Source organism: Hyperolius riggenbachi, chromosome 6, assembly GCF_040937935.1.
Source record: "Hyperolius riggenbachi isolate aHypRig1 chromosome 6, aHypRig1.pri, whole genome shotgun sequence".
Lineage (NCBI taxonomy): Eukaryota > Metazoa > Chordata > Amphibia > Anura > Hyperoliidae > Hyperolius > Hyperolius riggenbachi.
In genome coordinates, this window is record NC_090651.1 from 324,222,148 (window position 1) to 324,239,347 (window position 17,200).

The 17,200-nt window shown below is 42.6% G+C and overlaps 2 protein-coding genes across 2 annotated transcripts in view; both read right to left on the minus strand.

Annotated features, from left to right (window-relative positions):
- Nucleotides 1–17,200, minus strand: part of LOC137522889 (apolipoprotein C-II-like) — a 596,236-nt gene that overhangs the window by 117,904 nt on the left and 461,132 nt on the right. The window lies entirely within an intron of this gene.
- The window catches only part of APOC1 (apolipoprotein C1), a 40,873-nt gene that overhangs the window by 13,355 nt on the left and 10,318 nt on the right, over nt 1–17,200 (minus strand). Inside the window, exons 2-4 of the mRNA XM_068242223.1 lie at nt 15,241–15,307; nt 12,414–12,441; nt 6,665–6,743 (exon numbers count right to left, since the gene is read on the minus strand). Of these exons, the coding sequence (XP_068098324.1) occupies nt 6,665–6,743; nt 12,414–12,441; nt 15,241–15,307 (174 nt within the window). The remainder of the gene's footprint in view (nt 1–6,664; nt 6,744–12,413; nt 12,442–15,240; nt 15,308–17,200) is intronic.

Here is a 17,200-nt window from a genome sequence, read left to right on the forward strand (position 1 = left end):
CACCTGATCTCATTACATACAGCTCAGAGGCTGCAAACATACTTAAGGCTCGTACACACGTCTGATCAAAGGCAACGACGGGTCTGTCGTCACCTCCCACTGGGCGGGTTTTCAGCAGACAGTACAGCGTGTGTACAGTCCGCCGGGCGGATCGCTCAGAAACAGCCTTATCAGTCCACCGACAGACTGTACACACGCTGTACTGTCTGCTGAAAACCCGCCCAGAGGGAGGTGACGACGGACCCGTCGTTGCCTTTGATCAGACGTGTGTACGAGCCTTCACTCTTCACAAATTCAGCAATCTGGTGACTGGTCAGATTTTGACTTTCAGGAGCACTGACTTCCATAGACTTCCACTGACTTCCATAGACTTCGATAGACAGCTCAGTCAATGCTCTTACCACCTCCATAGGAATGAATAACAGGGCAATGCAAGCATAATGTGGTGTTTCTGCCTCCAGCTCTACAGTAGGTGTCAGTGTTACATGATTTACACTGTAATGTCAAAAAATTGTTTGCTAGTGCTAGTGAGTTCCAACACAACCCTATAAAATAAACCACTCTCCACAGACTGATAATGAGGTTCTAACCTCTTCTATTTCTGCAGCAGCCTACACCTTCCAGGCCATCTTCTGATGGATCAGTTAACTGCTTGCAGCCATCCATATACTGTAGTTGAGAATTACATACTTGCTGCCAATCATGGTGTGTAACCTACTGCAATGTGGTGTTCCTGCCTCCAGCCTGTAGATGTCAATGTTACATTTTTAAAGCGGTATCGTCACCATAAAAATCTAATTTCAACAGCAACTAGTCTAAATGTGTATTAAGTGATAAAGATGCTAATCCTGCATTCAAATCTTTCAAAACGTTTTCTGCTGTTATGATTTGGAGTTATCATATACCTTAGGAGCACTGACTCTTTAGTAGTCGGTGCCAAAGAATTGCATGCTGGGTTTTTTTTTAATCTATAATATATTCCTCCTCTTCCCTTTATTTCCCTGTCTGCTGCTTATCTGAAACCTGATCCCCTACTCACTTGTGTTTACAAGCAAGGCTGAGGTGATTCAACGATTGGAGGAGAAAAGAATAAAAAAGTAAAGGGCGGAAAATACATCACGAGTTAGCCTTAACTGTGGGCAAAAGACATGGCCCCCACCAGGAACAGAATTCTCGTAATTTACTATATAACATTCACTGAAATCAAAACGTGGACAGTATAATACATGTGTTATGTAAGTAGATCAAGTATTTATCTACTTATATATGTGTTTTTTCCTTGGACTAGTATGGCTGATCCTACTGCTTTAAGACTTCACTGTACATCAGAGCTTCCTCTATTCCTTGTGATGTTATGCTTCCTTGTGTCTTCTGCTAACATCTGACTGCATAACCCTGTGTAATATACCGCTGCTCAATACCCAGGTCCTGAATACAATACACAACGCATGGAATAAATAGATAGCTTAATGGAAAGACTTTGCTATAAATGAGGCAATCAATTCAAGGCTTTGTTTACCTCTGAAGGCCCACCCCCTAGAATTAACATCCAATAAGAAGCTAATTGACTTCATTATTGAAGGGGAAATTGTTAACAATTTTTCTAATCACAACAGTCTTTTATAGTGGTCGCACACTAAACATCACCATTATGTCCCTAAATGACTGAGATATATTAATAATGTCCCTTAGATTGTAAGCCTTTGGCAGGGTCCTCCCTTGCCTACTGTATTCTACATGATCATGTGCTCCTTTCCTATGACAGCGGATACATCAAAAAAAAGGCGCTCGGAAATTTGGGCACATGTACCCGACAATAATTCTCACTTTAGTATAAAACACTATTTTGCAACTTTCCCCAAAACTCATTCATGTAAATGTACTTAGTTATAAATAAACTGTTAACTATCTTTTTTTGAAGCACTGCAGTAAAGTATACCTCAGTTTCCCATCCCCAAGCATATAAAATCAAGCACTTGGTGTACAGATTAAAACGTGCAAATTATGCAGCCACTAAGTAGCAGTAACACTGGCACCCCACTGACAAATGTGGGCGCTTGCATCATTTCATCATTTTACGTGTAAGCTGCAAGAGACGAAAATGCACTGCATATCATAAAAACAGTATCGATTTTTAACACTAGATGCTGCTTTTTCATGATATAGCTCATACTTCTGTACAACGCGTGCATGAAAAAAGGGCGCCGTGAAAAAAGGGCCCAGGTTATTAAAGAATTTGGCGCCAGGTATTAACGAAATTTGATAACGAGAATCATCGTTGTCAAGCTTTATTAATGATAATTACTGATGCAAAAATAAATGAGAAATAATAACGAATAAATATTATCGTTATATGTCGTAACGTTTTTCGTCAATACTGCTTAACCCAACCCTACCCTCACACAGAACCCTCCCCTGGTGGTGCCTAAAACTAACCACTCCCCTAGTGGTACCTAACACTAACCACCCCCCTCTGGTGGTGCCTAACCCTAACCCCCCTCGGTGATGCCTAACCACCAACCCTGGTGTTGCCTAACCCTAACCACCGCCTAGATGGTGCCTAACACTAACCACTCCCACTGCAGAATCACCCTTTTATATATATTACTGATAATACCTTTGAAAACGTAAAATCTGTACTTATTTACAAAATAATATGACAAAAACTATACTGTTATAAACCTCTAAAACGATAACTACCTCAAAAACTACAATGTTATAATCTTATTAACGAAATTTATTGCGGCGCCCTTTTTTCATGCTTTTTTCGCTGTATTAACGATTATTGCATTAAAGTCTATGGCGGCGCCCTTTTTTCCTGCTCCCTGTACAACGGTAGTGCTACAGTTTTGTAACCAAGTCTGTTCATGTTCACAATTTGTAAAAAATAAAATAGCTTATAAAAAAGTAATTGATGTTCATTGGTTGTGAACCTCAAAAGACTTGGATACAAAACTGTAACTCTACTTATGTACTGTCACTTACAATGGAGTTTAAAGGGGAACTTCAGCCTAAACAAACATACTGTCATTAAGTTACATTAGTTATGTTAATTAGAATAGATAGGTAATATAATTTTTTACTCGCTCTGTTTTAAAAGAATAGGCAAATGTTTGTGATTCATGGGGGCTGCCATCTTTGTCATGGGGGCAGCCATCTTTTTGGTTGAAACGAAGTGACAGGGAGCATGAGACACAGTTCCAACTGTCCTGTGTCCTGATCACCCCTCCCAGTTGCACACGCTAGGCTTCAAATGTCAAATTCAAAATGTAAAAAAAAAAATTGCACCAAAACAGCAGAACGAGAACAACAACATCAGAAATCCCATCATGCTTTGCACAGCATCAGGGGAAAAAAAGCCCGGGCAGTTTTCTTCTGTACAGCTAAAAATGAGGCTTGGGTAAGAGAAACAAAGTTCTGGCGCTGTGAAACTGTTAAAGAAACACCAGGCCTTTTCAGTTCTGCTGAGTCGATTTTTAGTCTGGAGGTTCAACATTTCTAAACATTTGTTTATATTAGTATAAGCTGTATCATGAAAGAGCGCCATCTAATGTTCAAAAATGAAACTGTATTTATAGATTACTGATTTTTGAGCAGTTGTAAACTTTAAATTGATAATTGTCGGGAACATAGTGCATGCCGGATCACCATGCGGCATAATCAACACACCATCAGCTTCACATTGCAAATTTTAGAGCTCTATTAAAAAGCAGTTGTAAATTTTAAATCCATACATTTCGGGAACATAATATAAAACAATTTAGCCTGGCATCACCATATGGCATAATGTGCCGGCAAGGATAGTTTTCAGGCAAGTGTACGGTCATAGGCACTAATAGGTACATAGGCAAACGGTACAAGATACATGATCATGCGATTTCGGGCTGGCTAGGTAGGCTCAGTAATACAAGTATGAGGCTGTAATCGGAGCAGGAAAAAAGGATGATGCCATAGGCACCAATACAAAATAGCAGTATTTAGGCACCCGATAAATAGCTAGTGCTATCAGCACCCGCTATATATCGGGCGCCCAAATTTCCGCTCTGGCGTCCAAAGACTGCTATTTTGTATTGGCGCCTATGGCATCATCCTTTTTTCCTGCTCCGATTACAGCCTCATACTTGTATTACTGAGCCTACCTAGCCAGCCCGAAATCACATGCTCATGTATCTTGTACCGTTTGCCTTGTATAGCTTTGTCCAATGTTGTATAACCTTGTTACGTCTGTCATTCTTTGTAACGTTGTATGTATTTATTGTCCAGCGCTGTGTAATATGTTGGCCAGGGCTAGATTTACCATAAAGCACTGTAGGCGTGTGATTACAGGCGCCTTATGTAGCGGAGGTGGCTCCCCTCCCTTGCCGAATGTTCCCTTTCTCAGCAGTTTCCGAGGGCGATGTCACTCACTAGGGATGTTCATTTGGATTCCGCAGAATTGAATTTTACTGCATTACCGATCAAAAAATTTTAATTTACGATCGGAAAATGGAAATAGGAATTCCGCAGATACCTGATTTACCGCTACTCGGTAATTTTAGCCCAATCACAGAACTCAGAAGCATTGGACCAATCAGAGAATGCGAATTTTTCTGCAAAAATCGGACCACCGAGGTCATTTTACAATGATACAAAAAAATGACTAATAAAATACTCCTCGGAAATCAGAAAAACGGAAAATCAGAAATCGGTAACTAGGGCCATAAATAATTATTTAAAAAAATATATATTATTAAAGTAGAGGGGACCTTATCCAAGATTTTGCTGGGCAGGTCCACTTTGTTACACGGCTGCTAGGCTCATGTATATCTAGCTCTTTATGTGATATAAGAAAATAAGGGGCGGGATTAAGGGTGTGGTCTGTGTTGAGGGGCGGAGTTTAGGGCACTAGAATGTCTGTGCCTACAAGCTCCTGAAGTGTACATTTTAATGCAGGGTGACACTAAAGCAATGAAAGTCTATGGGACATGTCATACCGGATGCGATGCCATGCGACAGAAGTATCCAATTTGACCCAAAGTCAACAGCGTGTTTTGGGACAGCATCTGCGGTGACGCACGTTGCCCAGAAGTTATGTAAGTCAATGGTGACGCAGATATTTTAAAGTGTTTGGCGTTAGCAATCTTATCGTGACGCGCATCCTATTTGTATATTACCCGTATATTCTTGCATGTAAGCCGACCCGCGTATAAGCCGAGGTACCCACCTTTTCCCTTAGAAACCAGGAAAAAGTGTTTGACTCACATATAATCCCCCTCCCCAGTACAACCCAGTCCACAGTAGCCAGATGTGCCCCCAGTGCAAGTCTGAACCCTTCCCATAGCCAGATGATGATAGTTGGGGGTCTCGCTCTCAACACACCACCACTAGATGGTGTCATAGATATGAGACAGCGAATGCCACACAGGAAGAATCCCTAATCATTGCATCACTGACACATTGCTTGCACACTTTGCTCCAAATGCTGGGGGACACAGGTAATCTTGAGCAGTGCACTCTGCACACCATGTTGCAGGGGATTGGAAACATGGACACAACAGGGAGCCAGCTGGCAAGAGCAAGATCACTAGTGCACAATCCTTATACTCCACTGCCAGTAACAAAACCTGCTCCACCATCCATTCTGCTCAACTGACTCGCATGTAAGCTGAGGGGGTAACTTTTCAGCACATTTTTTGTGCTGAAAAAATTAGGCTTATACGCGAGTATATACAGTAATTGCAATACATATTTCTGCCACAGGAAGTGAGCAGTAGAGAGCCTCACTTATGGTGTATTTTGGTACCAAGAATGACATTTTAACGCAAGTATCTACGAAGCTTGTGATTTGTGCTGTGATACTCTAATCACCCTGCAATGAAAACGCTGGTTGCCAGTGTGAAACAGGCTTCAGGCTGCTTTCACTCATACTGCGTCGCATCATCTTGCGGTACGCTCCGTCGTCGCAGTTGCCATTAGTCTCTATTACACTGACCACACTACCTGCGGTATGCTGCAATGCGACGGACGTAGTTTTTGACAACGCAGAGGCGACGCAGACTCTGCAGTGCATTGCTGAGCAGTATGAGCAATATCGCATGACAGGCATTTGCATTAGAGTCTATGGCACTGCAACAATGTATTTATATTGTTGTGGTGGCGGTGCAGCATGCATGTGCTGATCGGCCAAAAAACAGTGACGTACTTCCTGTCCAGTAGGGAGCATGTCACTGTTTGGGGGCGGAGCTATGCATATTACCCTGTGGTCGCACTCTGCCGCAGGGTAATTTGCAAGGGGCAATAGTGCGGTGCGTTTGTTTGCCCCAGGCCCTCCTGCCACAGGGCAATTGCACTGCACCATGGGCTTGCTTCACAAAAGCGTGATAATGCTTATCACGCCTGCACTATGCTTTCCGTGTGGTATACGCACGCTATGACAAAGGTTTGTGCGTTAACACGCGCAAACCTTTGTCATAGCGAGTGTAAACCTTTACGCACGGTAAACCGCGTGCAAAGCATAGTGCGGACGTGATAAGCATTATCACGCTTTTGTGAATCAAGCCCCATATGTGAAACCAGCCTTAAGGAACTGAAAAACCTCAGCCTCATACAATTCATGTTTGTTATGTAAATACCTAATACATATATCTAACAGGACAGACATGTATGGGATTGCATGATAACATACCTGCTAACACAGACAGAGCTATGAAGACCACAGAGATTGCAAGAATAAGCTTCATCTTCACTACAATGAGTAACGACACCTGGAATGAGATGGGAAGAGAGTTTTCACTGTGAAACTGCACCCATTGCATGGGCAACAAGCAGGCTTCGAAGTGGCTAAATATTGTAATGGTCAAGGGCTCCGCCTCTGACACAGGAGACCTGGGTTCAAATCTCGGCTCTTCCTGTTCAGTAAGCCAGCACCTATTCAGTAAGGAGTCTTTGGGCTAGACTCCCAATCACAAAAGCGTGATAACACAGTTATCATGCCTAAAAGCTTTGTACGTGCAAACTAGCGCGCTAATTAGTTAGCACGTGCAAACTACTTAGCACGCTAGTTTGCACGTGCAAACTACTTAGCACCCTAGTTAGCATGTGCAAACTACTTAGCACCCTAGTTAGCACGTGCAAACTACTTAGCATCCTAGTTAGCATGTGCAAACTACTTAGCACCCTAGTTAGTTAGCATGTGAAAACTACCGTACTTAGCACCCTAGTTAGTTAGCACTTGCAAACTACTTAGCAGCCTAGTTAGCACGTGCAAAGCCTTGAAATCAATGGAGCTTCGCCCGCACAATAAAATGGAGTATGTTAATGTAATTATGAATGGTGGTTACATTCACGTGCACGGTACTGTAAAGCAGCGTGCACAGAGTCTTACGTGTGCCGCATAATGAAGTGTATACAGTAAAAATCAATGTTTTACATTGCGCTCGCGTGATATGCACTGACTTTGCGTGCTAACTATCATTATCACGTGAACTCAGTGCAGTTCACGGTACTTTGCACCTGAAGCGGTTGCATGCAGGACTTTACGCACGCAAACTCTTACACGCATGTTAGCACGTGCAAAGCATGTTAGCATGTGCAAAGTGGCTTTTCACTGGCATGCTAACACTTTGCATGCTTTAGTTAATCAAGCCCTATGTGTCTTGTCTTGAAGTGATGAGTGCAATTTGACATTTCTGTTGAGTCACACAGATTGTAATGCCGCTGCATAATGCGCATGGTGTGAACCCATCCCTAGGGTCTGCTCATACTGTTGCGTTACTCTGCAATGAAGTGGCTATGCGTTCTACAGAAACACATAGCACATTGTAGTGCACTCTCCATTGCAGCGCTGGGCCCGTCACTGTGTACCGCACAGAATTGCATGCAGCAACTTGTTATGGGAATGCAGTGCTGCGCAGCTATAGGTGTGCCCATCAGACAGTACCCTCTATACATTGTCTGTTGTCCCTCCTTATCACACATTGATATACACTGCTGAAATTAGCTAAGTAACATGACAATGTACTCAGGCCCTCACTGTAGTATTTTATTTCAGTGGAAGTACTAAGAAAAGGAATACTATCCAGGCACCCACTCTAAAGGCTTGTGGCGAGTATTTTCTCCCAATCTCCGCTCCGTCTTGGACCCTTGTAAAGTCTCTCAATAGTTCCCTCACTTTAAACAGTGTTTTGGGAGATGGTCAGAGGCTAAAAAATATCTGGCACACCCGGATCACTAGACTATCCCAGAGAAAAGGAGGAGCCTCAGGTGATGAAGATGTTAACAGTGATAAAAATGAGTGCAGGTCATTAAGTACTTGTCTTGATGTAAAGGGCCTTAATAACAAACAAAACTTAAAGAGAAACTCCGACCAAGAATTGAACTTTATCCCAATCAGTAACTGATACACCCTTTTACATGAGAAATCTAGTCCTTTTCACAAACAGACCATCAGGGGGCGCTGTATGGCTAATATTGTGGTGAAACCCCTCCCACAAGAAACAAGAAAAGTACTTACTCTTGGCAGTTTCCTGTCTGGGAACCTTGCTGCATTGTGGGAAATAGCTGTTTACAGCTGTTTCCAACTGCCAAAAAAGCATGCAGCCGCTACATCACCTGCCAGCAGTTAAAATGTCACCATGTAATAAATGTCAGAATGTAAATCAGGGATTTAAAAGATTTTACAATGAGCAAACACTGACTAAATAATTTATACATAATTATTTTAAGAAATGAAGCACTTTTTTATTACATTATTTTCACTGGAGTTCCTCTTTAAAACTTTTCTTTAGAGTTACCCCTACACTGCCTTGGGGCATTATTACCTGAGGAAGCAGGTAAGTGCCACAAAACACATTGTACTTGGTGCTCAATATAAGTTGTGTGTGTGTGTGGGGGGGGGGGGGGGGGGTATTTTGGCAGTAAGGGGGTTCATTACATCAGGGGTACAGTAAGTACTTAGTGACTGATAGCTAGTTAAAGTTGCACTTATTTGCATAAATAACTATCTGCACAGAGCAGGAGCCATTGCTGCCTTTTGCCAACACCTGCACTAATGCAATGACCAGCAACAAACTTTAACAATACTATCTGCCAGCTTCTGTTGGAAACATCATGTTCCGTGATTTATAAGTGCCCATTAAGCCCATTATAAATTTCCCATTAACCCTTTTAATATACTGTATAGAGATTAATGCATTTAATTTTGTTTAACAAAGGTGGAATTTCCTGTTTTTATTTATTTATGTATTTAACTGAATTAAACAGATGTGAAGTCCAAAGTACAAAGTATTGTTAGTTATTCCTGTTATGAAACAGGATGAATGTATAGTGTTTTTTTTTTCACTTTAGTTTTATTAATTTAATAAGTTATAAGGTAAAAATAGATTTATTTTTTTAACTGGGATTTCCTGAAGTGTTGCAATGAAAGCCCTAGATCAATAAGTCTGCGTTAGCAAATTAGCATTAATCAGCAATGGTTTGTGCATTGCATGTCTGTCCTTTTTTGCCATATTTATATTAAAATTACCTGGTTGCTATAGTTCCATTTCCTATTAAAAGATCACTATATAGTGAAAAAAGTAAGCAATTAAAATCTGACAGAACACACTAGTCTTTGAAGTAGTCCATCTCCTCATGGGGGAATCTCAGAGGGGTTTTTTTTTTTTTAAAGCATTTCCTGAATGGCAGTTGCTAAGTCTAACTGCCATAATAGTAAGATACCAGCCAGCCACCCTAACTACTTTCACACTATTTGGGCTGTTACATTTAACAACTGCCTCTCTAGAAATGCTTTTGAAAACAAAGAAAACTGAGAATCCCCTATGAGTAGATGGACTACTCTAAACCATGTCAAATCTGTCAGATTTTAGCTGCTTACTTTTTTTTGCTGTGGTGGTCCTTTAAGATAACAGTGCAATATTACTGGTCAAAAATGCTGTCTAGGCACCACCCCCTATTCCACCATCACCCTTATGTACAGTCTGGGTCTTAGCTAAGAAGGAGCACCAGTTAGTATTTCACTGCGTGCACAGATCACCTGACCCTACCTTTGCAGGTAAGACACTAACTCTTTGTGGACAGCACTGCAGCTACATCGAAGTCACAAAATAACAATACGCTTTAGCAATAGTGTTGCTCACAAAAAGTTAATCTCTAAAGAGCATAGGGAGAAACATAACAGGTTGACTGTGCAAATGTGGGTAGGGCATCCAAGGCTTGCTGGGTGCCCATAATTTGTATTTACACCCTTATGAAATAATGATTAGCCAGAATGCCTAACAGTTGCATCATGTGGAAAACATTTTTGCTAAGGGGAGTTTCAGTCTGTTATGAAGGGGTAATGGGGCGTGGAAAGAACAGCAGCCTATCACTGAAAGGGGTGGGGAGAAATTGGGGAAAGCCAAAGCAGGCAGTAGTCTAATCATGCCAAAGGGAGGGAGGTCTTATCAATTTGCCATAAATACCTCACAATCCTTGCAAGATCCCTTGTAATTAATGTACCTGGAAGACACTTATATTTACAAAAAATCACTCTACCTTCTTCTGATTGTATGTTCTGACTTCTCTTGTTGAAATCTTACGTTTTTTCTTTTAAATTAGCCAATAAATGGTATTATTCTGATGAAAAACTTCCTGTCTGTAAAATACAAGCTCTAGTCTCCAGCAATTTTTAGCTACTAAGATAAGGAATTACACACACCGTGTTTCACTGCCTCCTTCCCCCTCCCTTTGCTTGTAGACTCATCAGACACAGGCTGGGGACTGGAATGATTTGTCTGTGATCTGTCCACACAGGAGCAGCTTGCTAGCAAGTAAGGATTAAAGCATGCCAGCCAACTAGCCAAGTATATCTGCATACCTCCCAACTTTTTTAAATAAAAAAGATAGACACTTTATGACATGCTCCTGCCATACCTCTAACCACACTACTTTCCAATTTATAATGGAACCGATGGCGGCGCCTCAGCTTCTGCCGATAGTGGGCATCCAAATTCCCCACTTCGGTCTAATCCTCTTGGCCTATTGGGATCAGGGGAGAGCAGCAGTCGGCTATAGCAAGGACAAGTGGGACCGCAGCCTATCATTTAGGGGAGCCTAGGGCATCACATGAGGCCAGGGGGCCCATTAAGAATTAGGAAGAGAGAGGGTCAATGGCCAGCATATTATATTACCTCTGCCTGAATTCTGCTGAATTTAAATGGGCGCCCTATTTACTAGCAGAGATGTATAAATAAACTCCACCCCATAACCATTACACCTATAGCTTGCAACATAGTTGTGTGTTAATAGGCATAACATGAATAGATGAATCATAATTACCATAATTACATTGATACTAATTAAATCATAATTTATACAGTGTGCTACAGCAAAGTGCGAAAGGCAGGCATACATTACCAGCAGTGAATGGGTCTCAAAAACTGTAAACATATGTACGGCGCCAAAACAAACGGCTTACTATCCAAACAGTATTGCGTGCGGCGAATCAGCGCCTTAGTCCATATGGTACGGGATTAATCAAACAAGGCTAAGAACGGATAACTGCACAATAGTATAATAAAGTGTGACGTACAATATATTTTTTTAACGATAAGTAAAGTGTAGCATGTAATATAATGTACTGTCAATATAATCAACATAAAACCCATAAAGCCATGTAAAATTAAGCAAAATGTGATATACGAATTTAAATAGACATAATAGTGAATATGGCATGAACAAACTAAAAAGCTACTAGTTCGGAAAACAATGTGATATAAAATTTCACATATAAAAACATATAATATAATATAAGGCTGGGGTCACAGTGGGTGTTGCGTTGTGCTCCCTGTAACAGCAGGAACGCAACGCAATAGGAAATTAACGCCGCCTGTTTACGTTGCATACAGTGGAGCATATAGTCAATGAAAAGTAGGCTTTGCTATTACTGATAACGTGCACTTTTTTTTCCGATATACCACCCCCCCACCGCCGTACTGTGAATGCAGCCTAACAAAATATCATATGTTGGTTGACGTGAACCTAATTATGAGTTTGTTAACATTTTGGAAAACTACTTGTCAAAGCGCGTCCCGTGTTCAGGAGTAACCATGGAATGCAGTTTGCAGGGCGTTTCCGACGTCTCTATGCAACCGCCTCTATGCATGAGGTGAAGTGGTAGACCTCTCCTGTGGTTGTTATGCATGAGGTGCAGTGATAGACCTCTCTGGTGTATGTCATATTTCCTGCCCTTTTTGACCCACAAATTCCACCAGTGTTCACACTGCTCCTAACATGTCATAAATGCTTTACATTAATATAAGATCTATGATTTCCATACAGTAATATGCTATATTATGCATGGACTCTCTGTTCAGCAGTTAGACCAGATACACAAGCCTCTTGCAGCTGCTGAACCTTGTCTTGTTTATCAGTAGAGATTAGTTGAAAGGACTCACCTGGCTGGAGACCAAACTGCTTCTGAGCCTGTGATTACAGAATCACATCCTCTTATGTGGCTGGACTCCTCCCCTCAGCATGCCCCCCTCTGCTGAGTTACCAGAAAAGGCACTACCCAATGTTTGTGTACAGAGTTTGGACAGAAGTGCTATCTCTCTTGCTTTGTCAAAGGGCACAGATCAAGGAAGCCCAACAACAACAACACTACATTTTCATTTCATAGCAAACAGAGCGTAGTCTTTTAAGGTCCCCATACACCTAGCGATTGTGGCGGCCGATCGACTAAGTGACAGATTTCCATCTGACCAGAGAGAGATCGGTTGGCCACCATAAACCGTAGGCTGATTCCCGATCGATTTCAGCACTAAAAAACTTGCGGGAATTGGCCTTGTGATGCCATCAGACCGCCTCGCAGCCCCCAGCTACTGTCCCCCTAATATTTTCTATGCAGTTTATAGGCAAAAACAAGAAAAAAATGAAAAATACAGTATTTCTCCAATTCCATCGCCTATAATTTTAAAATAAGCAATGCTAATATAAATAAAACCCAGCCATTTTATTTGCCCGTTAGCTATCACAACATTGAATTGTGTTCCTAGTACATCGCATGGCACCAATATATTATTTGTAAGTAAAGGTGTATTTTTTCTGTTTTGGGGTTTTCTTTGGATCTGGTCAGTTGCAATTATTATTATTATTTTTATTATTATTGTTTAGTATTTTATATAATTGCAAGCCCTTAAGTACTGAAATAACACGTAATGTACCCTTATGACATACGTATAAAAAAAGAGTCCCTAAGGCAATTATTTATGTTCTTGTTTTTTTTTCAACATATGTTTGTTTGGTAACTGGAGTGGGGCTTTGGAAGGGATTCATTTTGAGATAAGAAAGCAAGACACTTTAAGACACACCCCTAATCACGCCCCTGCCACACCCCTAGTCACTGGTCCAGAAGCAAAAGACGCAGTTTTATAATTCAGACCGCACTGGTCATCTCTATCATCATTACTAGTTCTCCTTCACTTTAACATTTAAACATAAGAAATCAATTTAAATGATAGAAATAGCATTTAGAGTCTATTAAACACATTTTTTTTCAGTAGAAACTTACATATATTTACATACAGTAGATGTTCATAGATCTGTACATGAGTCCTGAAAAAGGGGCAAATGAGGAAGAAAGAAGGACAGGCGCAGGGACGGATCAAGACCAAGTTGCGCCTGGGGCAAGGTCAGGTTTTGGCGCCTAAAGGTCAGGTTTTGGCGCCTAAACTGCCATTCATTTTGCCGCCTTTTTAAGAATTCAACAAACTGCGCCTGGGGCAAGATACCCGCTTGCCCCCCCCCTAGATCCGTCCCTGGACAGGCGGATTAAGTTCCTAAATTGGGGACTGTCCCTTTCAGTGGTCTACCTAGGGAAGTGCTGATTGATTGCAGAGAACTCCTCCCCCCCCCCCCGTCCAAAAAAAAAAAAAACATGGAAGCACATTACACTATGACTATGGTACGATTAGATGGTGAGCTCCTCTAAAGACCATACGAAGGGCCATACAAAAGAGGGGGATGCATGGGAGGAGGGGGGGAGTAAAGAGGTAGAGGCACAGGACAGAGCCTGGTGGGAGAGAAAAAATGGCAGGAATGACTCTCATCAGGACTGCAGACATCACCAGTACTGTTTGGCAGAGACATGCTATTGAAATAAGCCACTGAAATCTGAAAGAGGAAAGGGTCATGGGGAAGACAACAGGGTGGGAGGGGGAGCTGGGAAAAGAGATAAGATTACCTGCAATCTAGCTAATCTAAATTGCCAGGAGCTTGCATCTCTGCTCACTACAGAAGTTGGCTGTCAGCACCTGTATCACTGGCTTCTGCAACCACAGTCTACCCTGTATTATTGATGAATTACTCTGATCAGGATAAATAATCAATAGTCCAGGGCACTCTAGTATTACGGCAGCCTGTGCACATGGCTTCTAATGACAGGCAACTTCTGCAGCACTAAACACGTCCTGCCACCTCTCCCTGTTAATGCCCCAGCTGCAGCACAGCAATCCTTCTCTCTACTCACCCTGTTGCTCTGCATATTCACTCACTGCAGGCTGTGTGTAGAGAGAGGCGACACTTTGCTCATAGGACAGGAAGTGGTGCTACATCTAGTGCAGGAAGTAGTATAGTTCCATCCACTGCCTGACGCTATTTTCCTGAATGTTACCCGAACTACAAGAAAAGGTCCCAAGTGGAAGGACACGGTGACTGAGCACCACAGCGCCACCCCTAGCTATGGCTACACCCAGTGCTGTGAGCACCTGCAGCCTTATGGTAGGTACGCTACTGGTCCCTCTGAAAGATGGGAGCTATGTCACTACGGGTACCAGAAATAGGAGGCATAGCAAGGGGGGCATTACTGCTAGGCTGTTGTGCTGATCCTTTGCCTTTAAACATATCTAAATGGATAATCCAGACTTATAATGCTGGTCAAGTGACTCCGCTAGTTGCATTCTTATTGCTGGAATGTGCCCCAGAATCCACTGAGGCTAAACGCTGATGAAGACAGACAAGCAATTAGCAGAGCTCATTCATGGCAACCCCCCATTCCTATCAAGTATTCAGTCTGAAACGTTCACTTTCTGAGCTTTTGTAATAACCTAAATCCTAAAAACAGTAAAGTCTAGAGCCAGGCATCCAGTCAGTGGCGTAGCAATAGGGAATGCAGAGATTGCAACCGCATCGTGGCCTCTTGACCAGAGGGGTTCACTAGGGGCCCGCCTTCATCCATCTTGTTAGCTTTTCATTGGTTCTATACTGGTAAGGGTGCTCGGATACCTCTTTTTGATATCTGGGTTGTTCCAGTCAGATCCAGATAGTAAAAAATATGGATAAATCCAGATATCTGGATACGAACCGAAATGGCTGTAAATTAACATCGGGAGGTTCCAGACAGCGGTCGTGCAGCCCACATTGTGTTCAATGCACAACTGGGACATCACAGTTTTCAGCCCAAACATCTCAAAAAAATTAAACAGGTTTTTTTTTTTTCCAACAAAATACAGCTTTTGTAGTGGCGTAAAGTGACAGTGGCAGACTGGCAGCAGAAGATTTGTTCTGTGTGGAGGGTAGAGATCTCTGTTATAGAGCTGGTTGTGGCCTGCTCATCCACCATCAGCTCCATCACAGGCTCAGCGTCTTTCTCCTCCAATGTGCGCCGACGACCCTGCTGGAAAATGGCCGCTACACGCTGCTGCACCTCTGCAATGTGACTCCCCCTAACAGCTGGGCGTCCAGTGCGTCCACGGCCAGTGGCTAGCGGCGGAACGGACACTGATGCGGCAGAACTGCCGATGGTGGCGGCAATGCTGCTCCCTCTCCTCTTGCCCTTGCTTTTCATGCTGCCCCTCCCCCGGCTGCCAGTGCCAGCAGACAAGGTACAACTTTATATGTGTCCAAATGAAGTGGGGTACTTGTACTTTATTCAAATCAGTAGTACTAGTAGATAGTAGCAGTAGTAGAACTTCAACTAGTGGAGTGACAGCAGAGTAGCACACACTGACACACTAACTGTCTGTCTATCTGTCACATTGTAACAGCACTGCAATTAAAGTAAGCTAACGCAATACAAATTAACTATATATAACTGGTAGTAGTAGACTAGTTGTAGTAGTACTAGTAGAACTTCAACTGACGGAGTGACAGGAGCACACACTAACTGTCTATCTGTCACATACTGACTGATTTTAACAGCAGCACTGCAGTAACTATCTGTAGTAAATAAAGCTAACACAGTAGTAGTACTCTCTCTAGCAACTAACTACACACAATATAAGACTAGTAGTAGTAGTACAGTAATCTAATCCCTAATAACCTACAAGATATACTGTAGTTAAGGCTGGCAGCAGGCCTAGCATGTGCACACAGCAGGCCCTAACCTAGCCTAGCAGCTGCAGCACTGAGTCTGACTGTCACATTGACTAAAATCAAAATATAAGCTAGCTAACTAAAAAACAATAAAATACTGGTGTAGTACAGGTGTTTAGGAGCAAAAACGCTAGGTTTAACTCAGTAATACAGCATTTGCTTAGCCAACAGCACTTGAGATGTCTCTCAGTGAGCAGTCACAAGCAAGGACGAGATTCTCAACATTGCACCTGCTTTATATACTGGAGGGGCTGGCCAGGGTTCCCCTCTGTGATTGGTTGCTAGGGCTTCGGCTGGGAGCCCTATGATTGGCTCAATGGCTCAATGGTGGTTACGCTATCCGGATCTGATTTCCAGATACCTAATAGGTATCTGAGTAAGCTCGGATAGTGCATTCCGGATTTATACAGGTATCTGGAATCCGTATACGGTTTCGGATACCAGAAAAAAGTTCGGATATCTGGATAGTTCAGGTATCTGGAATCTGGATGAGCATCACTGCTGGTAATGAACACCTCTACTGTATATGTGCATTGCATAGTAGTAATCCTTAACCAGTTCGGCCTATCTGGACGAGCTTCCTCGTCCAGATAGGCACTGCTGCTGCCGCCGCCTCGTGCGCGCGATCGGGCGCGCCCCCGCGCGCGCTCCCGCTGCCCGCCACTAGCCCCCCGATCAGTGAATGGGAATATAATTCCCATTCACCGATCTATCTTCCCCGCAGAAATACCGACGCTTTCTCTCCAGAGAGCGTGGTATTTCTGCCCCCAGGAAACATTTCCCCTACTTTTAAGTTCCTAGATGCGAAATCGTTCGCATCTAGGACTTTTTTCACTGTGGCCATCTTGTGGCCGAATAGTAAACTGCACCA